At 34.6% G+C, this 24796-nt stretch overlaps 1 protein-coding gene across 2 annotated transcripts in view; it reads left to right on the top strand.

Moving 5' to 3' along the window:
• DPH6 (diphthamine biosynthesis 6) overlaps window positions 1–24796 on the top strand; it is a gene marked incomplete at its 5' end in the record, with an annotated part of 152605 nt that overhangs the window by 88372 nt on the left and 39437 nt on the right. For both annotated transcript variants that reach the window (XM_081050522.1, XM_081050523.1), the window contains 2 exons: window positions 1377–1450; window positions 5036–5154. In XM_081050522.1, coding sequence (XP_080906648.1) covers window positions 1377–1450; window positions 5036–5154 — 193 coding nt within the window. The remainder of the gene's footprint in view (window positions 1–1376; window positions 1451–5035; window positions 5155–24796) is intronic.

Genomic DNA, 24796 nt, shown 5'->3' with positions numbered 1-24796 from the left:
TGGCTTCGGAAGGTTAGAGAAAGGTTATAAGCAAATGTTCTCACAAAGTTGCTGAAATAGGAAAGTAAAGGAAATCACTCTTTTCCTGGAAACTTTATCTAATAGAAGAGTCATTTCACTTTGGGGAGGTTTGGGCAGATATTTCTCTGTCATTTTGGAGGGGAAATTTTAAATTGGCTTTATCTCCAAAGGCATGAAAGATTCCTGTTCTACATTTTTGTTTATTTATTTATTATGGCATCCTTTTAGGACATACTGGGTTATTTTAGTATATCTCAAATATTACAGTTGTTTTTTATGTGAAACACTGTTGTTATTTTTTGTACGTTTCCAAGTTTGGAAAGACCAGAGTGTGAATAATGAAGTCATCTCTCAGAAGTAGTTTCTTCTGTACTTTGTATGCTACAATGGATTTTCTTTTACATCTATTCAAAGAATTTCTGTTCGGTTTGTTATTAGTAATTACCCTTCAGTCACTTTCTTCATATCTATTTTCTCGATAGCACTTCCCTAGTTTATACCTGTATTGTGTATCATTCTTCCCTGAGTGTATTATCTTATACTTCTTTATATTAAATCTCATCTTAGACCTATCCTTCCAAATCCTCAAGTTGTCCATATCTATCCATGTACTTGATTGATCTTCCTTCCTTTTTTTTTTCAGGTCCATCCCAGATTTGTGTCATCTACAAACTCGATCATATTGGAATTTACATTCTCCTCCAGGTCATTAATGACCATGCTGGAGAGACTAGTTCTCTTCCCTGTGGGACTCTGCTGGATATATTATTGGATGTTCTCAGTTGTAATTCTGTTGATAATGATCCATTGCTTCCTTCCCATCGTAGAATTTTTTTATCCATTGTGCTATACTGTTACCTAGGCAATGGCTCTACCATCTCTGCTTCCTGGGTGCTCCTAGGTCAATCATGCTTTTGTAAGATACAAGTAAAAATCATTATGTTCCCTTATCTACTTATGTCATTGCTTAATTTAAATAAAAAAAGTTAATTTGGGAAAATACTGTCCTTAAATAGAAATTTTTCAAAAATTTCCTTCGAATGTCAGTGAGTCTTTAAAAATATATTAAGTGAGAAAACATTTTAGAAGAGCTGCTTGAGTCTTTGCCTTTTCCATGGAAAGTGGTCTCTAGTTATTTGGATTTTAAGAAAAAGAATAATTATTTTCCCCACAGCTGAGAGGATGACTTAAATATATGTATTCTTTTTCCTGAATGTGGATTGTATTTTCAGTAAATTATCTGCTTCAAGGTGGTTTTCTAGATGAGAAACAGTTCATTTACAATTTTCAGAGCATAGTGCAGAGTCTTATGTGTATTCATTTTTAAAGTTATAATTTTTTTCCTTTATTTTCAGGAAAAGGAAGAAGTAGAAGGAATATCAGTAGGTGCTATACTTTCTGACTATCAGCGCGTTCGAGTAGAAAATGTGTAAGAGAACATTATTTGTCTTATATTTTTAAATTATATGTATTTTAAGAATGTGAATAAATAAAAAATATAATTATATCCAAATAATAAATAGATATGATATTCTGCATGCCCTATGAAATTAACTGTAAATATTTACCTAAGTAACAGAAGTTGCACTTTTAATTTTTTCTATCCTTATATCACACATGGAGAAAACTCTTAACTTACCATAAGGAGAAATAAATTACTTATAAGTTGAGGCAAAGATTTTCAAAGTCAAAAGTATTATTTTCAATTTTTCCTTATTTGAATTGGTACACTCTTCTAATCTCTTTTAACATATCATCATTTGTAACAAAAATCAGAATCTAATAGAAAGAATGCAGTAACATTTCAAAGTTAAAAAAAGCTCATTAAGGAATTTACCCTTTGGTCCTTAGAATTCAGTTATTAGCCAAAAATATTCATGAATGAAATACTTAAGTGTAAAGCCATTCAACTTTCAAGGACTTTTTAGGTTGTTGCTCCCCATTCTTTCTCACCCCCTAAAGGATGTAGCACTAGTGAAACATTGTATGTATCTACAAATACCAAAACAGTCCTTTCCATTAGTCTATTAAAACACCATAAGGTCAGATGATAATATTTATTATTTAATGTTGGTTTGGCAAAACATCACATGAATGTATTTAGTATTCATTTTTAATTTATTTGGATTAGTAAAATATTATATAGAGACTTTATACATAGTTATATTAGCAGAAAAGAAACTGTGGACTCCAGTATTAATCTTGAGCATAACTTAACCTGGAAATAACTTTGCTATTCAAAATGATAAATGGAAATCAGAGCTATATTTATGTAATAGTTTCATGTTCTTGACAAAGAAACATTCATATTGACTGTCTCATTAAATACTTGCATATTAATGGAACTGAAATCAAATTAAAATTTTTATTTTATTTATCTCCCCTAATTCTACAGTGAATTTAAGACAGTTAAAAATACAGAAGTTTAAAAGTAAATGAAAGTAAGGCAAAGCATAATTGTGTAAAGGGGAATGTGATGATCTCATAATTGGGAGTATATTGGAATATCTCTGGAGTATCTCTAGAGAGTGGAGGTAGAAACAGGGGAGGTGAGACGTTTATCTTGAAAATGTTTTCCTTACATTCTGACTACCTACTTTTGAAAACAACTGATCTACAGATGGAGATGGATTGCATATTCTTTAAGCCATATGCTAGAAATGATGTTATTCTCATCAGTTTTTAGTCATCTTCCCTAAGAATTACTTAGTTTACAGATCTGTTATTTTAATAGTTTCAAACCCAGTGGTTTCATGGGTAGCCAAAATGTACATAGGACTGACATCTATTTATAAAAGTTAAAAAGCCAATGACAATGTGCCCTTGATTAGGAGGCTAAATGGAAGAAGGACCCACAGTACATTTGGATAGAGGCAAGATTTTTCTTAAAATGCAGTCTCAGATGCATTTCAACATATGGTTATAAAATGCCCAGATTTTATACCATTAATCATATCTGCAAAAATTTTATCTTTGAAAATTTTAAAGCAGTGTTACTGAGAGTCCATTAGTCTACACACTCAGTTTTGAATTAGCCTGTCTTCAATTTGTAGTTTCTGTTGCATCATTAAATTTTCAAGATATCAAGCATTTAATAAATGTCACAAGCTCAAATGCAACAATGATTTACAAAGGAAATGTATTTGAGGCATGATATTTTGAACTGTTAAAAATTCTAAACAGGTGAAGAAGTTTGACTTAAGTCTACAAATAGTCAAAAGATCGTAGGTATTAAAGCAACAACCAAGAATTTTGCAATGCCAGGAAGAGTTTTTTTCAGTAAAAAATAAAAAATCTTAGCTAAAAATGGTAGGCATTAAACATTGGTGAGAGGACAGCAAGAACTGTAATGCTTGTGTTACATGGGTAGTTTCAATTTTATCATTTTTATCTTTATTAACTGTGTAAACACTACTCTAGATGCTCTGGGACATTTTACAAATGAAAACTATATAATGGTCTTTCTAGTAAGAAAGTTTTTGATTTCTTTGAAAGTCAGTCTCTATGTACATGAAAAACTACTAATATTTTTAAGACCATGGATGCATTAATGTCCAAACATGTGGTACATTTATGAAGTAGTGGCATTTTCTGAGGGATAGTGTGGGCTAGAGTAGCCAATCAGGTAACCTGACAGACATTAGGGATAATGGGCTTTAGAGCTATATTTCTTATTTGAAATCTTATCTGAGCCACTTACAGTGTGACATGGGCAAGTCACTTGGCTTGGCCATTTATTGAATACCTGTTTTATCCAGGCATTGTACTACGTTCTTTATATTACTTTTTAAATCATAGTTTTCCTTGTAATTAATTACTTTTAATTATAGTTCTCCTTGAAAAAGTGACAGAAGCAAAGGCATGAAGCAAGTAAAGAAGATAGGGAGCACTGCTAGTATTAGGCAAGTGTGAGCAGTCCAGGGGTGGCGGCTGGAGTGAGGTCAGAGTAGTATGAAATGAAATATAAGAGCTAACCAGAGCGAGATCCATGCAGGTCTATTGTAAGAACTTTTACTGGGAGTGATGGGGAGAATTTTGAGCAGAGGAATCCCATGATTTGTTTTATGTTTTAAAAGGATCACGCTGGCTGCTGTATTAAAGACAGATTTTGAAAGGGCAAGGATGGAAATAGGGAAAGAAGTTAGGAAGATATTGACACGGGAGAGACTGATTGCTCAGACCAGGGTGTTAGCAGTGGTGTTGGGAAGGAGTGATCCTATTCTGCGTGTAGCAGACTGGATGAGAAACGTGAAGAGGAGTTAAGGATGACTTCACTTTCTAATCACTTAATCTTCTCAAGATCTTTGAAAGGAAATATCTTTGTCCCTATTTATGAATGAGGAAATGAAAGACCCAGAGCTTGGTTTTGACTTGCCAGCGTCACCTCGCTAATGAGTGCAGATGTAGGTTTCAAACCCAGATTTATCTTGACTCCAAAACCCAGACTCTTTCCCCTGCACCTCAATGTAAAATACGTAGTACAACGCCTGCAGCGTATTACGGTAGGCGCTCAGTATGCTGTGCATTTTGTTCTTCTGACTTTTTTTTCAGAGTCAAATTCCTTTAAAAATTTTCAAAGTTAGTAGATAAGAATAGTTCATGTAACCATAGGTATTGTAAAGTTAATCGGCATATGATTATTTTATCAGGCTAAATTGCCTATTTTGCATATGCTTCACAATTTTGATACCCAAGGAAGTTCTCAAAACAAGAATAATCATCCATTGGCATTTGGAATCTCTTTTGCATAGATTTCTAAACTTGTAGAGTCTTACTAAAATTAATACTTCTAAACTGCCTGGAGATTTCATTTTTATCTGTTTATGTATAGCCTATGGAAATTAAATATGTTTATGTTGTATATATAAACTTCATTATGCAAAACGTGTTTTTAAAACCATTTTAAGTGCTAAAATCCTTGAGAGAAGCATTATGTTTAAAATCAAAGTAATTGCTATGGATCCAAGTATAGAACATTAAGATGTCATCTGATTTTTTTCTTTTTATTTTATAGGTGTAAAAGGCTTAATCTTCAGCCTTTAGCTTACCTTTGGCAGAGAAACCAAGAAGATTTGCTCCAAGAGATGATATCATCTAACATTCAAGCAATCATCATAAAAGTGGCAGCTTTGGGTATGTAGCCAGACTTAAGGGAGCTTTCTGTACCACACAGATAATCTGAGTTCACTAATAAGCAAAAAAGGAAGTATGATTTAGAATATAAAAATGTGGAGTCATCAGCTGAAGAAATTGAGTAAGGCGAAATTTTAAAATGGGCTTTTGACCATTTACCAAGGTAATTAATAATGAGCTTCATAATTTTTTTTTATAAATATGTAACTGCCTCTAAAACTGGTATTGTATTGTGATCCTTTGATTTAAGTTCTTTTTATAGGATTTGGAATCCAGGTTTATAGGTAACAAGAAATGTAGGTTGTTGGTTTTTTTTTTTAAGCTTTTTAAAAGCTGTATTTGGCACAACACATGATATTTTCCTTGTGTTTTTTTAACATATTTTGAATAATGCTAAAGTAGAATGATTGGCTTTGTTTGTGGTATCAGAAATAGAGTAGTGGGGTTTTGTTGAGAATGGTGAGAAAATGATGTTTGAGAGAATGTCATTTGATCCGTTAGCATAGACAAAACAGGCAGGTGGTAATCTAATTCAAATATGGGTATTACATACGAACATATTAATTTGTTGTTTTGCATTTTTATAATTATATTCATTTTTGAGAAACCATAGGGTTTGAGCCCAGTACATTTATTTCATGAACCCATTACAGAAATGCCCTGGAGCCTCACAATTCTGAGCCTAAATTATGTACCTCATTTGAGAGTGTTTACCTTTCTGATCTCTGAAATAATGAGGTCTCAAATTGTGGAAGATTTTACAAACAAATTCACATTTTTAAACAGCATTAAAAGAAAGATCCCATAATATTTCTCCTTGATAAAAACACCAAGCTTCTCTCTTCTTGTTGAAGTCTAAGTATTGTATTTAGTGGAAAGCCTCAGAGAACTTGCAATTGATCACCTTAGCTGTTAAAAAGAGCAAGACTGAGGTGGTGTTGTGTTCTTATTTTTGAGAAAATGTCGCTCAGCCACTCTTATAATTGAAGTTCTCACTATAGATCTTTTTGTCATATAAGTTTCTATATAAATCTATACAGAGTGTATTCTCTTGCTCTCTCTTGGATTTTCTAAGATTGTCTAGCTCTGTAATGAAGTTCATGTGACATCTCACTAGACAGTACAACCTCAGTCCCTTTTACTAATACAGGATAGAATGGATTAGAACCCAGAGAGAACCATGAGAAAGAGCCATAGAACATGACCTTACTACCACTTTTCTTATAGTATGTAACTGATATTGTGTATCTTTTCATTTGTTTGTGTACTTCTATGTAGGGGTCAGAGATGGTGATTAAATGTATGAAACTTTTGGGTGAAGTATAAAATTGGGCTAATCTGTCCTTGGCCTCTCAATGACAGAAGTATATATCTGATTTTAATATGTATAGTGAATACGATGAGTAGTTTCTGTGGATTATCTATGTAAAACTGAAAGTTGTTCTCAAGAATAGTATTAAAGAAAGGTTTATGGAGGGGCACATTTCTTCTAAAGACACAGAAACATAAATGATGCAATATAGGCTTCCAGTCTTCACCCCTGGCTTTTAATGATTTCAAAAAAGGTTTTAAGCAAAAAAAAAAAAAAAGGGACAATAGGATCTTTCCATGGGGAGAAGCGGTCAGCAAAGTGTTTTGGCCCTTGAGATTATGGAATGGTCTTAGAAAAGGGTTGGGCCTCCCTTAATGTATAAAGGTATATTTCCAATAATTGTGTAACATACCCTTGATGTCTGCGGGTTCAGGGAACTTACGAAATTTTCACATTAACAGCTTAGTATCTAAAGAAATTTCTGGGTTTTAGACTTATTTAAATAACCATCTTCACATTGGATTTAAGAACAGTCCTGCCTTTTGGAAATACTTATTTTTAATTATGAGTGTTACATGAAAACACTCTTTCCATATAATGTTAAATTTTCATAAATAAGAAAAGATTTCATAAGTGATCTAGCTTCTCCTCTCCCACCAGCTACTCTGTTCCCAGAGATACACACCGAAGTGTTGGCTGATCATCTTGCTAGATCACTTTTTTTGTTTTTGGTATGTGTATATGTATATATAGAAATACTATGATTGTTTTATGGCTTTTTTAATATGACACGAATGGTATTGATGTCTGTGTATTGATCAGCAACTTGCCTTTTTTCCTCCACAATATATCTTGGAGATTTTTTCCATGTCAATGAATATAGAACTACATTATGTTTTGTTTTGCTTTGTTTTTAAATAACCTTTTATTGAAGTGTGACATAAATGCAAAAAAATGCACAAATGCTTAGTGGACGACAAAGAATCAACCAGCTTGATGAAATTCAATGCATTTTTCCCAAAGTAAACATACCTGTGTAATCAACACCCAACTCTAGATGTGGAACATTGGTAATATCCTCTTTTTCAATGCTTGCCAAAGGTAACAACTCCCGTGACTCTGAAAACTGTAAATTAGTTTTTCCTGGTTTTGAAGTTAATATGATTGAGTCAAACCGTATATTCTCTATTGTGTCTGGCTTCTTTGGCTCAAACTATGTTTATGAGATTCATCCACATTATTGAATGAAGCAATAATTTGTTGATTACTCATTATGGTATAGTTTCATTGTAGGACTATACCACAGTTTAATTGTCCATTTTATCATTGATGACATGTCAGTAGTTTCCAGTTTGGCACTATTACAGTCATGTACTGCCTAATGACATTTTAGTCAATCGTGGACAGCATATACAATGGTGGTCCCATAAGATTATGATGGAGCTGAAACATTCCTATCACCTAGTGATGTCCATCAATAGTGTGGCCATCACACTATTGTAGCACAACACATTACTCACGTGTTTGATGGTGCTGTGAACAAAATCACTGCCTTGCCAGTCAGAGAAAAGTACAGCACATAAAATTATGTACAGTACATAACACTATATAATGATAAACAATTGTGTTACTGGTTTATATATTTACTGTACTATACTTTTTATTGTTACTTTAAAGTGTACTCTTTCTATTTTTATAGAAAACTTTATTTAATGTTTACTACGTCTCTTGATTGCATCATTCCCTCTTTTGCTTGATGTAACCGCATGTTGTTTTGTATAGTAACATCCTGTATGGCCTTGTAACTAGGCCTAGGAAAAATATAGCTTACATGTGTAGTAGGCTATACCATCTAGGTTTGTTTAAGTGCACTCTATGATGTTCACTTAATGGCAAAATCACCAAATGATGCATTTCTCAGAACATATCCATGTCTTTAAGTGCCTCATGACTATATAAATAATGCTGCTATGAACATATGGGTCATGTTGTATATTTTCTGCCCCAGTCCTAACCTAGATTCCATTTCTTCAAGATGCCCAGATATCTTTTAATGGGATATTTTTTTGTCCTTGTCTGGGTGTGTGTAATGAAAAAATTGATTCTCAAGGACACGTAATATGTTATTTATTAGAAAATTCCATAATTACTAGGAACAAAAAGACCAAGTAGCAGGTCTGTAACACATTATTTCCAGTAACTAGAATAAACCACCTGAAAAGAAAGAAAGAAGAACCCATATAATCTTACAAACATTAACTACAGGCCTCATGGCATACACAAACAAAGCAAAGTCACTAATGATATTTACTGTCTGAGGAGAGTCCTTATCTTTGGACAGTCTTTAGCATGATGTGTCTGGTTGCTGTGATTGATTTTGGTAAACAAACCTGGAATCTTTGTGTTTGGGGCATGACTCCACAGAACATGTCATGTAAAATATGTAACTATCTGAATATGAAGTAGAGATATTTTACAATTGAGGTCGCTATCTTCTGTGTAAGTGATGTAAACGACATGCATTGCTTAGAGACCTTACATGTTAACCTGTGTCAAACCAGGTCTAGTATATCCAGAATACACCTGGAGGGTGATACTGATGGTTCTGACCCCTTCCCTGCTTCTCCTGGCCCTTTACTGTATTCTTGAAATTATTAGTAAAGTGTGATAACCAGGTAAGGAGCCTCTGGTTTGTATGAATCTGATTTGACAATCCAGTCTTTTGTTATTGTAAACTGGACAAGTCAGTAGGATTTTTTTTCCTGTCCCACAGATATAAGACACCTTTGGGCAAGAAAAGAGAGAGGATAGAAAATCATGATGAGGACTCAACTATTGTTCACCACTCTGGTAAAAACAGGACCCTTTAAAATAACAAAAATAGAGATGGTAGTTGGAGAAAACACAGGAAACCATATTTACCCATTTCTGGCAAACCTTCTATTCTTGAAAGTTGTATTTGCTTACAAAATATCTAAATTAGTCACTAAAAAAACCATACAGGCAGTTGAAGACCACAGTCAGGTGACTACTGAATGCTAAAAAGTGAGCATTATTCTGTATAAGAGTTAGGGCTCTTTATAGAAAATACCAGCAAAAGCCTGGGGAATAATTAATGTCATGGATTATCAGAATTAACAATCAGGGGCCACATCACTATTTTAGACATTGTTGAATATAAAAGATTATTTAGGTTGAGCAGATGAATGATATGAGAATTAACCTGCTATAGTAGGTTAACACTGGGATTTGGCAGTCTTACCCTTTGAGGATTAAATGCCTTACTCCTTCCCTGAACAATAACTGGAATATTCTTTTTCAAATAGTAATAAGAATGGTCCAAGTGCAAGTAAGCCTGTACAGGCTTTATAATGAATGACCAGAGGAAGACTACAATTTGATGTTGTTGGCACACATGATAACATGACGGATGTAGCTCATGAAAACCTAGCTCTTGGGAAGCTAAGAGAATATTCAGAGGGCAGTAACAGATCTGCTGGCTTAGTTACCAAGGATAGAGCTGCATGGTAGAAAAAATTCTAATCCATTCAAAAAAAAAAAAAAAGAAGAAGAAGCACAAGGGAGGTAAATGAAAAGACAGAAGGAGATAGATAACTGACTCAACAGGTAAATTTATTTAGATGGCTTCTTAAAAATGGGATGACAAAATTGGAAATTGATGGAATTTCCGAAGGATTTAATAAAGCACTGTTAATGTTTTAAGAGATGGGAGTGGCATTCTGACACTGCCTTTTAAAATGCTGCAGTGAATTTATGCTGTCCTAATTTGGAGTTCAGGCCAATTATGAGGGTCATGATTTAGAATGGAAAATAATTAAACGGGGCTGAATTTATTCTCTCAGTTAAGCCATCGAATCTGAAAAAAACTGACAGGCCAGATCTGTCTTCCCAATCCCCAGAAAGGGATCTTAGACTATACGCCCCCATGGGGTGGAATACAGAACTTCTTAGGATTGTTAGATACTGAGCTAAATGAATAGCAGTCTCTCTTAAAGATAGGGATTGCACACTGAAAGGCTCAAAGGTGAGACTTGAGCCTAATGTATGGAGATGCTCTAGTGGAAAAAACCAAAGTACGACTAAGGTTAAGACTTAAGGAGAGGGTGAGATCAGCATGATGCAGAGTGTCATGATCCCTTTGTCTCTCCCCTTCGATGTACAACTAGTGGGACATCTGTAACCCAATAAAGGTTCCTCTACTCAACACACTAGGAAGCCTGAGAGATCCACATACTCGTATTCATAAATCTAGAGGTGGGTGAATTGGAATGCATGGAGGAAGCAGAATGGGGGGAATGACAGGGATGGTGCCCATGACCCTGGTTCCTCAGCCACCACAGCTGAGATCGCAGCCCCAGGGAGCACAGTAGCAGTGAAGGAGATGGTGTCCATGACTCCAGACCCCCACCACGGCCCCAGCAAAGTAAAATAAGGCCAACAGTGGTGTCAGTGCCGACTACTCTGGCTCCTGCATCAGACTGCAGCGGTGCCCACAGCAGAGAGCCTGATAACAGCAGCAGAGATAGCTCAAGTGACTACAGCTCCTGGCCACATGGGTGCCAGAAGCCATAGGAAACCAGGCAGCACTGGCAGCAGGGCTTAGGAACCTGGCTCTTCCCCCACCTGATTCACCCCTCACCATGGGGGTGGGCCCCCAGGACCTAGGTGACCCAGACACAGCAGGGGCACCCACCATCTCAGTGACCCTGGCTGTGACACTCATGACCACAGCAACACCCACCACCACAGTAACAACACCAGCAACCCCAGAGGCACAAGCAGCACACTGAAGAGAAACCAAAACTTGCACTCTAGAGTCACTTACTGGAAAGTAAAAGAAAGTCCTTTATTCCCAACCTGATGAATTGTTAAAATCAAAATGATACCTAAATAAGAAAGATATTTGCTACTTCAGTTGCGTTGGCAGAGCAACCATCCATCAAGCACCATGAACAACCGTGGTAACATGGTATCACAAAAAGAAAATGATAATTTTTTTTCAGAAACCAAGCTAAAAGTCATAGAACATTGAGATCTAAATGATAAGGAATTCAAAATAGCTGTCACCAAGAAACTCAGTGAGATAGAAGAAAACTCAGAAAAGCAGTTCAGTGAGCTCAGGAATAAAATTAATGAACAGAAAGAGTACTTTCCAAAGAAGATTAAAACTATAAAAGCCAGCAAAAATTCTGGAGCTGAAGAACTGAATAAATGAGATGAAGAATGCATTAGAAATCACTGGAAATAGAGCAGGCTATATGAAAGAGAATTCTCGAGCTCACAGATGGAGATCTAAAAATGACTCAGATGGAAGAGGAGAGAGAATTAAGATTTAAAAAATGAAAGAACTTTACGAGAACTATCTGTCTCTATTAGAAAGGGCAGTATGAGGATAATGGGTATCCCAGAAGAAGAGAGAGAGAAGGTAACAGAGAGCCTATTCGAAGAAATAAAGAGATCTTTCCAAACATAGGAAAGAAACTGGACATAGAAGTGCAAGAGACTAACAAAACACCTGATTACCTCAGTGTAAAAAGACCTTCTCTAAGACACATTGTATTAAAACTGTCAAAAGTTAATGATAAAGAATTCCCAAGGTAGCCATGGAAAAAGAGACAATAGCCTACAAAGGAAACCCTATCAGGTTATTACCATATTTCTCAGCAGAAATTCTGCAAGCCTGGGGGAGACTGGAATGATATATTCAAAACATTTGAAGATAGTAACCACCAGCCAAGAATATTGTATCCAGCAAAGTTGTCCCTTAGATATGAAGGAGAAATAAAAGCTTTCCTAAACAAAAGCTGAGGGAATTTACCACCACAAAAGTAATGTTGAAAGGTTCTTCTTCCTGAAACAAAAAGACAAAAGTATATGAAACTTTGAGTAAGTGACAAATAAACAGATGCAGAAAATTGCAACTCTGTTTCAGAATAGGGTGCTAAACATTTAATTATAAATGTTAAAAGGTAAAAAGCATTAAAAATAATTATAGCTACTTTGATTTGTTCATGAACACACAACAATATGTGACAACAAAAACATGACAGGGGAGGATAAAAAGTACTGAACTTGTATAGGCAAATGACAACATGATGCTATTAGAAGAACAAAGACTCTTTTATCTACGAGAGATTTTATACAACCTCATGGTAACCAAGAAACAAAAATCCAGAGCTGAGAAGGAACACAAAGAGGAAACAAACAACAACAAAAAAAACATATTAAACCACCAAACTAAAGTAGCAGACAGAAGCCAGTGGAGATACAGAGCAATGAGAAAATGAAAGTCAAATGGCAGTAGTAAGTTCTCATACATCAACAATCACCCTGATTGTAAATGGACTAAAGTTACCAATCAAAAGGCACAGAGTAGCAAGATGGGTTGAAAAAACAAGACTCAACTATATGCTGCTTTCAGGAGACTCATTTTAGCTCCAGTGACAAACAGATTCAAAGTAAAGGGGTAGAAGGTGAAACACGAAGCATATGGTAACCAGAGAAAAAGGTGTAACCATACACACACACACACACACACACACACACACACACACACACAAACACCAGGGGTGCCAAAACAAAATGTCTACAATTGGACACTTTGGTAATCATTGCTCAAGCAGTAGTTCACTGTAATCAGAAGTGTCTGGACACTGATGGTAACCACTTTGAGCACCTCATGTAATTGCAGAAGTCAAATCATGACTTGTGTTCATTTTTTGTTATCAGTATATATTGAGTGTTACAATTTTAATACAGTTATTTCCTTTCTTAAAATGTGTATACATTTTTTGGCAGTCTGTGTGTGTGTGTGTGTGTGTGTGTGTGTGTGTGTTCAGACAAAATGGACTTCAAGACAAAAAAGATAACAAGAGGAAAAGAAGGACATATTATAACGATAAAGGGGACAAACCATCAAGAAGACATTTATTAACATAAATGCACCCAACTTATGAGCACCAAAATATATTAAGCAATAATTAACAGACCTAAAGGGAGAAAGAGACAGCAATACAATAATACACAACTTCAACATCCGACTCACAATAATGGATAGATCATCCAGATAGAAAGTTAACAAGGAAACATTGGCCTGAAATGACACATTAGACTACATGGGCTTAACAGATATTCTCAGAACTTCCCGTTCCAACATGACAGTATACACATTCTGCTTAAGTACACATGGAACATTCTCCAGGATAGACCATATGTTGAGGTCTCACTATGTTTCAGAAGATTGAAATCATATCAAGTATCTTTTCTGATCACAGCACTATGAAACTAGAAAGCTGGAAAAATTACAAATATGTGGACATCAGACAACATACTACTGAACAACTATGGGTCAGTGAAGACATAAGTGAAGAAATCAAAAGATACAGAGACAAATTAAAATAAAAATTTTACATACCAAAATCTTTTGGGATGCAGCAAAAGTGGTACTAAGAGGGAAGTTTATAGCATCACAGCCCTACCTCAAGTAGCAAGAAAAATCTCAAATAAACAATTTGAAACTACACCTTAAGGAATTAGAAAAAGAAGAACAAACAAATCCCAATGTCAGAAGAAGGAAGGAAATAATAAAAATCAGAGTGGAAATGAGTGAAATAGAGACAAAAAAGAGAGTAGAGAACATAAGTGAAACAAAGAGCTGATTCTTGAAACACATAAGTTGACAAACTCCTAACTAGACTCACAAAGGAAAGAAAAAAGAAGACTCAAATAAAATCAGAAAGCAAAGAGAAGTTACAACTAATACCGTAAAATGTGAAGGGTCATAAAAGAATACTAGGTAAAGCTATATGCCACCAAATGGAAACCTAGAAGACATGCACAAATTCTTAGAATAATACCTTCCTACAGTGAATCATAAAGAAATAGAAAACCCAAAAAGACCCATTACTAATAAGGAAATAGAAACAATAATCAAAACTTCCCAAAAAACAGAAGTCCAAGACCAGATGGCTTCACTAATGGATTCTATGAATCATTCAAAGAAAATGTGATACCTCTCCTTTTCAAACTTTCAAAAAAAATTGAAGAGGAGGCAATGCTCCCTAACTCATTTTATGAGACCAACATTCCCATGATTCCAAAACCAGGCCAGGACCACATTCAAAAAAAGAAAGTTACAAGCCAATACCTCTGATGAACATCAATGCAGAAATCGTCAACAAAATACCACCAACTCGAATATAACAATACATTAAAAGGATCGTATACCACTATCAAGTAGAGTTTATTCCAGGATTGCAAAGATGGGTCAACCCTTGCAAATCAATCACCATAATTTATACCACATTAAGAATATAAAGGATAAAAATTGTGTGATCATCTCCATAGATGCAGAAAAAGCATTTGACAAGATACAGCGTTCATTTATGATAAAAACTCTCAATAAAATGGATATAGAAGGAAAGTGCCTCAACATAATAACGACCATATATGGCAAACCCACAGCTAACATCATATTCAGTGATTAAAAACTAAAAATGTTTGTCTTCTAATATGAGGAATAAGACAAGTTTGCCCACTCCCACCATTTTTACATAGTACTACAAGTACTAGTGAGAGCAATTAGGCAATACGAACGCATTCAAATTGAAAAGGAAGAAGTAAAACTCATTGTTTACAGATAACATGATTTTATATTTAGAAAACCCTAACGACTCCACCAAAATGTATTAGAAATAATAAATGATTACAGTAAATTTGCAGGATACAAAATCAATATACAAAAATGTTTTTCTATATACTAACAATGAGCTATTAGAAAGAGAAATGAGGAAAACAACCCCATTTATAATCACAAGAAAAAGAATAAAATACCTAGGAATAAACTTAACAAAGGAGGTGAAAGACCTCTATACTGAAAACTACTGGACACTGTTGAAAGAAATTGAAGAGAGACTCAAAGAAATGCAGACAGCTTCCATGTTCATGGAATAGAAGAATTAACATTGTTAACATGTCCATATTACCTAAAGCAATCTACAGATTCAATGAAATCCTGAATCACAATCCCAATGACATTTTTCACAAAAATAGAACCAAAAATTCTCGAATTTGTATGGAAGCACAAAATACCCTAAATAGCCAAAGCAATCCTGAGAAAAAAGAACAAAGCTGGAGGTATCACACTCCCCAATTTCAAACTATATAACAAAGCCATAGTAATCAAAACAATATGGTACTGGCAGAAAAACAGATATGCAGACCAATGGGACAGAATTGACACTCCAGAAATAAACCCACACATATATGGACAACTAATTTATGCTATCCAAGTTAAGAAAGGACAGTCTATTCAATGAACAATGTTGGGAAAACTGTGCAGCCATATGCAAAAGAATGAAACTAGACCACTATTTTATACCATACATAATAAATTAATTCAAAATAGATTAAACTTAAATGTAAGACCAGCAACAACAAAATATATAGAAGGAAACAAAGGCACTCAGTTTCTAGACATTGATTCAATGGAGTTTCTGTGAATTTGACTTCAAAAGACAAGAAGTGAAGTTCAGCATTAGGAATAGAGACAGTGGAAATGTAACGACTGTATGCGATGTCAGAGGGGTAGTAGATGGGGGGAGGAGGGTTATCACTGTGTGAGGGATATAAATGATAAATGTGTATTACATTGTTTCGTACACTGAAACTAATATAAATAAATAAATAAATAAATAAATAAATAAATAAATGGGGGGGAAAGCAAGGGAAACAAAAATAAACAAATGGGACTACATCAAACTGAAAACCTTCTGCATAGCAAAGGAAACCAACAAAACAAAAAGACGACCAACTGAATGGATGAAGATATTTGTAAATTATATTTCTGATAAGGGTTAATGTCTAAAATATATAAAGAACTCATTCAACTCAGCAACAAACAACCCAATTAAGTAAAGGACAGAGGATCTGAATAGACATTTTTCTACAAAAGACTTACAGATGGCCAAGCAGACATATGAAAATATGTTCAACATCACCAATTATTATGGAAATGCAAATCAAAACTACAATGAGATTTCACCAAAATGGCTGTTATTGAAAATAACAAGTGTTGGAGAGACTGTGGAGAAAAGGGAACCCTCATATACTGTTGGTGGGAATGTAAATTTGTGCAGCCACTGTGGCAAGCAGTATGGAAGTTCTTCAATAAGTTAAGATTAGAAGTATTTTTGATCCAGCAATTCCTCTTCTGGGTATTTATCCATAGAATACAAAAACACTAATTCAAAAAGATATATGTACCCGCAGCAGCATTATTGCCTACACACACACACACACACACACACACACACACACAGGAATATTAGTCTGCCTTAAAAAAGATGAAACACTGTCTTTTGTTACAACATGGATGGACCTAGAGGATATTATGCTAAGTGAAATAAGCCAGATGAAGGACAAAAACTGTATTTCATTCATGTGGAGTATAAAACAAAAAAGTAACAAATGAACGAACAAAACAAAACACAAACAAACTCAAAGATACATACAACAGAATGGTGGTCACCTGAGGGGAAAGTGAGTGGGAGGAGGGTGAAATGAGTAAAGAGAGTCACTTACACGGTAATGGATGGAAACTAGACTTTTGGTGGTAAGTACACAATAGAGTATACAGATATCCAATTATAATGTTGTACACCTGAAATTTGTATAATGTTATTAAACAATGTTACATCAATAAAAATAAACAAGTAAATATTAAAAACAAACAATATGTTGCTAAGATTCCACATAGTTATAATGGAAAACAGATATCTACTGCCTGACATAGCTTTATTTAGTTCTTCATATATAGAATATGTTAATGTAAGTAGAATTCATTTAAGGAAATTGGAACACCACCTTTGAGGGAGATGGATTTGGGAGAGAGATAACGAATTGATATTACTGATAATTCCTCTCTGAAATTATTCAAAGTACATTTTTGAAAAACTTACACCACCAGGCAGAGCTGTATTTGGTATAATATGCCAATTGACATTCTCATGGGACTTACGTCATTTTAGTGTGCAAACCATTTTCCTAAATTGCACTAATATCACTAATGTACCATGGTAATAACCCATATTCTAGCTTGATTACTATTGCCTCTGCTGTCATTTTTTAGGGATTTTTGGTGCTGTGTTGGGGTGCTATTATATCCGGTCAGAATCATGTTCCTGAAAGCTTATGATGAAAAGGACACGCTAGTCCAAATAGAGACACTAGAGGGAACTATCTTCCAGTAGCCTGACTGCATCTCAAAATGGCCCTGGAGGGACAATGGAACTTGAAAGGGCTGGACTAATAGAGTATTTACTTTTATGGAACATCATATCAGTCAACAGTGCAGGAAGAGGGCATGTCTCCTTACCCAGGAAAGATTATGGAATATTGTAATCATATGAAAGTTATTGTTTGTAAAGATCAATGACCGGGAGTGTCAGAAGCCAAGCTAAGAAAGCCAATTTATGGTTTTCCTAATTATTGCTATCCTAATCACAGGTAGCCTAAATTAGGGTAGGCATTACCGGACAGTGAGGCCTATATTTGTTTTCCTAGTAATCACAAGTAATAAGGTTACTCTGGCCTCATAAAGATTTGGAGTATTTCCTCTTTTTCTATTGTCTGAAATATTTTCTTTAAGATGGTATTATTCTTTCTTCAGTGTGTGAAGTACTTATTGCTTATGCCATCTGAACACGGAGACTTCTTTTGGGGAAAGTTTCAATTAAAAATTAAATCGCTTTGTTAGATTAAGGCTATTCAGGTTTTCATTTCTTATTTCAATTAAATAAGTTGTTTTACTCTGAATTTGTCCATTTTTTCTAAGTTTTGAATATTATAGATATAAAGTAGTTCCTACTGTCTTCTTACTGTCTCTTTAGAACTGGTAGTGATGTAATCTTTTTCCTTCCAGTTGGTAATGTTTTCTCTCCTTGCTTTTATGAGTCTTGTATGGACTTACTGGTTATAATCTTTGGATTTTTGTTGATTTTCTATATCACATGTTGATTTTCTATTTCATTAATTTCTGTTGCTATCTTTATTATTCCTTCCATTATACTTTTCTCTTTTAGAAAATTCAGTTCAATCCTAATTAGGGAAAAACCTAATTCTTTCTTACTCTGTTTCTTTCCTGTGTGTCTTCTTTACTCCTCATGCAAAACATTTGACGTCTGCTCACCAGATGTGTGGAGGTTTTTCCCAACACCAAACAATTCATGACACCAGCTGCATGTCCTATAATTCAACTCGGTCTGACAGTGTCTACCTGGAGATAGCATTAGGTTCAGGTAAAGGGCTCAGTACCAGAAAACCACCCTCTGATTCAGAATCCACTCACAAGCCCAGGTTAACACTTGTGCTTCTAACCAACCATCTATAGACTTGAGGTTCCAAGAATCCCCACTCCCCCTTCGGACTTCAGATGCCAGTCCCAAGTCCAGGTTGTTACCTGTACTTCTGACTGACTGGCTATAAATCAGATGTTTCCATGACCCCTTCCCCCTTTGGATTCAATTAATTAGATAGAGTGAGTCATAGAATTCAGGGGAATGTTTACTTATGTTTACCAGTTTATTATAAAAGGATAATGATAAAGGATACTGATGAACATCACAAAATTGGTTCTACTGGCAACCAGGCCCCATCCTTAGGCTGGGACCAAAAGGCACCTCATTAACATAACAAAAAACACCTTTTATAGTTCTCATCACTTAGGAAATTCCAGGGATTTTTAGGATCTCTGTTCCAGAAATGGACAAAGACCAAATATTTCTTACTATAAATCACAATATCACAATGCCTAACATCAGAATGCTCATCCTCATTATATTCCATTGTTTTGGGTATTTGTTTCTCTAATTCTTTTAACAAAATCATTGTTTCCGAAGGTGTGCCATGTTAACCGGGGTTTTTTTAGCTTGTGGCACTTTGCTGTTTATGCACCTCCGTTTAAGGAGCACTTTAATTTAGTGTGGTTTAACTTGACTCAAAATCGAAATAGTACTCAAGAAATAGTACTGGACTCAAAATCAAAACATGTGATTTTAGTGCCTTAGTTTATCATTTCTTAGCCTTGCAACCTAGAGGATTCACTTCGCCCCAGAACTTCCATTTTCAGCCTCCATTTTCTTAAACAATGTTTTATCATTTGTTCTACTAAATATTTACTACCAAAATGGAACAGAATGTGTGAGTTTTTTGATCAGTTTAATATTTTACAACATTATTATTACTGCTAGATAGGCATAGGAATAATTATGAGCAACTTTTGATATGCTGTAATTTATGTGAACAAGTAAACTTAGTGGGTAAGCTTCTCTCATAGATGTCATTTGCTGTTTCATTTTCCTGTTTGGCAAAAAAGAAACTTGTGTAATTGTGCTGCAGCATCAATCCAACACACCTCTCTTTCTTGTCTTCACCTCTGAAAATCATTGGAAGTTTCCCATTCAACAGATGAGATATAGGCAAGACAGTTAAGCCTCTGGTTTTCACTAGAACTGGAGCGAGGAGATACATTTTTCTTTTTCTTGTTTGACAGGTTTAGAAAAGTCCGTGTCTAAACTATAGTTTAATTTGGGGATTTTGGCTCCCTATACTTATTAATCTCACTTTTTTATTTCCTTTGTTAAAGATGTTTCAGATCAGATGTAGTTATATTTTGGGAAATTGGAGCAGTATCGCAATTTCTAAATAACAGTGTTTTTAAATGACCTCAAAATGTTTAATTTGAAAGATATAGGAAGTGAATTCATAGTTGACATTGATGATGCCTTACACTAATTTTTCTAGGAGGAAATGTTTGTATTAAGCAGTTAAAAACATAATTATAATGATTATTGCACAAAGCCCAGGTTTAGAGGGGCTTAGAGAGCAAATACTACAAATAGTTTTAGATAGTAATTAGATTGAAAATCACTGATTTTATTTCATTTTATTTAGCTACTGGATAAAGAAAGATAAGAATAAATTTCTTACCTGCCTCAGTCAGGACTAATTAGATGTAAGCAAATGCAATGGAGCTTGGGTGCTCTGGGGCCATTTACCTGTGCTTCAATAATTGCATTGCTATTTTTTTAAGTATGAAGGTTGTTTAACCTTTCAAGTGGCAAAAAAAGTTAAAGTACAGGTTATCTGTTTATCTTTTAGTTAAATAACTATATGTACTTTATACACCAAGCAGTTTTGAATGCATGAACAAATAATAGACTCCAGTCAAAAGTGAATGCAGCTGATGGTATGCGATTATTACATCTGTGTCTCTAATTCATTAGTGTTAGCATGACTTCAAACTACTGCCATCCTTTGTTCCCTTTTATTCTATTGCCTTTCACTGGAAAAGTTCAAGTTTCACCTAAACAATACATAATTGAACAAGTATTATATTGTGATAACTTTTCTTTCCATTTAAGCTTTACAAATTAATAAGGTTGACTTTGTCCCAAGACCCAGATCCCCATGAACAAATTAATCTTTTCCTCTAAATGCCAGGGGTGCCAAAAAATATATATACACATAACTTGTATTCATCTTTTGCTATCGGTATATATTGAGTATTACAATTTTAATACAGTTTTTTCCTTGCCTAAAATGTGTATACATTTTTTTGGCACCCTCTGTGTATCTTTTTTCTCACAGACTAGGTTTAGGTCTTCTGTTCACAATCTCCTTGGATCTAGCTTCCATTCAATCACTATTTTGATTTTGCCACTCCTAACTCAAAAACTACACACCATACAGTTGGAAGATAAAATAATATTATCAAAGTAATATCCACATAAGGGATAGATATTTTTTCCATGACAGATACCCTTTTAATATTGAATTCTATTGATATTTAAAATGTGATTTAGTTTACTTACAGTTTTTCAAAGACATACCTCCTGTGTGAAAACAATAGATTTTGTGTGTATGTAACATAAGATTAAAGTCTACGAAAAAGGAATTCATAGAAAAAAACCTGAAAATGTCAATGGCTTAGCAGCAGGTATCTCCAGAAAGTGTTAATATGAAAAAATTATTTTTATGGGTTTTTTTTAATGTTTTCTGTATTTCTTACAATGAATAGAAATTGCTTTTTTTAAATGGGGAAAGATTGCATGAAAATGGGACACAGAAACAACTATAATTCAGTAGAGTTGAGAGCGTCCAGGACAATGGAAGGACAACCACCGGTGCTATAGAAGGATTATTTAAAGGTACTACTATATATTTAGCCTGAAGTGAAAGCAGCAGGTTACTGGGCCAAGGAGAACAGAGATTTTTACAGCAATTCACAGTATTTGAAAGCCCGCTGGTACTTTCTGTGGTCTCAGAGGATAATTGTAAGAACCAGTGGAAGTTACATAGTGAAACAGGTCTTGGTTTGGTATCAGAACTTTCTCATGTTTGGAGCTCTCAAATAGTGACATAGGAGGTTGTCACAGGCCCTTGTGTGGGTTTCTTCAGGCATCGATTACATGGCCCTTGCGCTTTCCCAGATAATACTGCCCCTTCATGCTGAGGCAGGAGAAATAATGAGAAGTTACAAAACTGAGCTAGCTAAGATTGTTTTTGAGGGGAAATTCCATCCTCCTCTAATGGCTTCTGGCTCCTTGAAGGACAGAGGTTTGCCACCATTTCATAATTTCAGAACAATATGCCACTGGCTCTGAAGGCAGTTCTATAGAGAGAATTTGTAGATGGCCTGAGTAAAAGGCAAATGCATACTATTGGAATGCTCATATAGTGTCCAAAGGTGACCACTTTGAAGGCAACAGCCCTCACTTGAACACATTAAAACATCAGTCTCATTATTTCATTACTTGTTAGTTTTCATTAAAACTTGATGCTTGCACAGAGCACAATGATGAGAAACTTAAACTCAATTATGGCTTTCAGATTCCATTTAATTAGTAAAAATTTTCTTCCATGCTTTTGTTTGTTGCCATTGCCTGTTGGTCTCTTGTTTTTGTTTTTTGTTTGTTTACTTGATTAGGGAGCACTCCTTCCCTCCCTACTGGTACCCTGCATCCTGTCTTTAGTGAAATTTGTTTGTTTGTTTTAATTTGAAAGTGATCAATACTTCTGGAAGAGGTACCCAATGTTAGGGAAGAAAAGAAAAATTGTTCCTGAAATTTTGTTTTCATTCTTAGCAAGTTTTGCAGTTAATGACAGAAGTTTCTCTTAATGGCCTCTCCTCCCAGAGACTGTGCTTATTTATTTTCCCCAATAGTCTCATGTGACCTTGCTAAAAGCTTCATTTGCTGGTTTTATTCTATCTAGTATTTTATTGACATCTCCAGATAAGTTTAATAGGATGAAGAGAAACAGTGTTCTCTTTATAGACTCAGTGGATGATTTGACCTTAGCAAGTTAACCTTATCCTGATGTTGAAGGAAACTATTCTTAATTAAACTCTATCAGTTTCTCCATTATCACCAGGAGAGTTATTGGTGTGTAATTCTATAAATCTTAATTTGATTGTTTTTCTTTCCTTCAGAAAAGATAACCATATTAGCAAAATTGTAATATTTGGAAACAGTTGCTGGTTTTCCGGAGACATTGCCTATCCTCGTCTGTAGCACAGCCATTTCACACTTTATTTCCTTCAGAAACTCTCAGTTGAATACCATCTGGTCGTGGTGATTTATTGCTCTGGAATTTCTCAAGTTGCTCTATTATTGCCTCCTAGGAGATTGCTCTCTGCTACTGCCCCACTGATTTTCTCAGAAAGTGCCCTTGGAATAGTCGTTTCCCCAGTATCCTGTACAGTAGAGGTCAATGCCAAATAAAACTGAACTAAATTTCTCTACTGCTTCTCATCCTCTAACTTGCTGTCCTCGTTGCAAGTCCTCACTGATGGTGAGAAACTCAGCAGTTAGTCCAACCACTTGTGTTGTCTGTTTAGGCCTCATGTTACCTTTGGTCGTTTTTTACTTTTTAGATATATCCTTTCCTTGACGATGTATTTGTAGGATTTAATTAAGAAAGAAAATGTTAAGTGTTAAAAAAATATTCTAAATTCTTTCAACATGTTCATAAATGTCCAAATGGAATTCTTTCCAGTTTGAAAAAAAAAAAAAAAAAAAAACTACAGATTTCTCTTGACCTTTCAAATAATGGCACGGTACATACATCTCTTATAACCAGTGTCCTGTCTGTCCTCCAAGCAGCCTGGATAGTTTTTAAACTCTCTCCTTGCCTCTTGGAGGACTACTAACCATTTTTGTTTTTCTTCAGATTTTTAACATAAATTTTCTAAAGTCTCACCCTTTGGGTTAGTATTAAAAGATGCCCATACTAATGAGAACACAAGCTTTAATTGTGCAGCCTCCCTAATTGCTGAATTCCACTCCTACTCATGCTCACCCGTGGTAATTCCTGTATGTTACATTAATCTGTTTCCTCCTTTATAACTGCCCAAATAATGCAAGATAAGGCTTATTAATTTTTATTTCTACACATTGTAGTCTTCTGTCATTCTTTTGGATAATAATGGACATAATTAATATTATTCATTGCAATAGCCTTCCTAGGAAAGAATGCTGAACAGTAAAGGTTAAAAGCAATTTGCATTATTCTCATATTCTAAACATTCTTTTACACTTAAACTTTGTTCAAATAATTGTTTCGTTTAAAACAAAAGGTTACTTAACATGCATTCAATAGTTCATTGCTATGAGAAACATATTTCTACCTTTATAAAAAGTATTTTAGAAGTTTTAAACTTATAACTCAAGTATTGAAACATGAAAAGTTGGGACTTTTAACATTTCCCAAATGTACTGTAAATTACTTACCTTAAATGAGGGGAAATCGAGGTTTAAATATCAAATTCTGAGTATATGTAATATAATATTTCCTTAAGATTTAAATACAAATATTACTAGTACTATAGCCACCCGTCTCTGAGTAGAGTACCTTTGCTCAGTTTGTAAAACGGAGTCACAGATTATAACAACAGAGGAAGTAAGTGCTGATTTTGTTCATTTTATTGCTAACAACACTTCTTTTAGTAGGTAGGACAAGCTGTTTTAAAAATAAGTTACACCTATAATTATTTGGTGCTGGTATGGCTATGTTCTGTGAATTTTTTAATAGATTAAGATTCTGTGTATCCCAAAGCTATGTGTATATAAAATATTATATATTACCTTCCAAGAAATATATACTGTAATTCTGAAATCTGTCTTTCTACCTTCATATCAATTAAAAAGCTCCAGTTTCCTCTACTATTTCAAAATAAAAAATATGCAAAATGTAATATTTACAAATAAGATATCTTATTTTAACACATACTATTATAAAAGTGAGCCATCT

This window comes from Rhinolophus hipposideros (assembly GCF_964194185.1).
Source record: "Rhinolophus hipposideros genome assembly, chromosome: 5".
Lineage (NCBI taxonomy): Eukaryota > Metazoa > Chordata > Mammalia > Chiroptera > Rhinolophidae > Rhinolophus > Rhinolophus hipposideros.
This window is presented reverse-complemented; position numbering and strand designations above follow the sequence as displayed.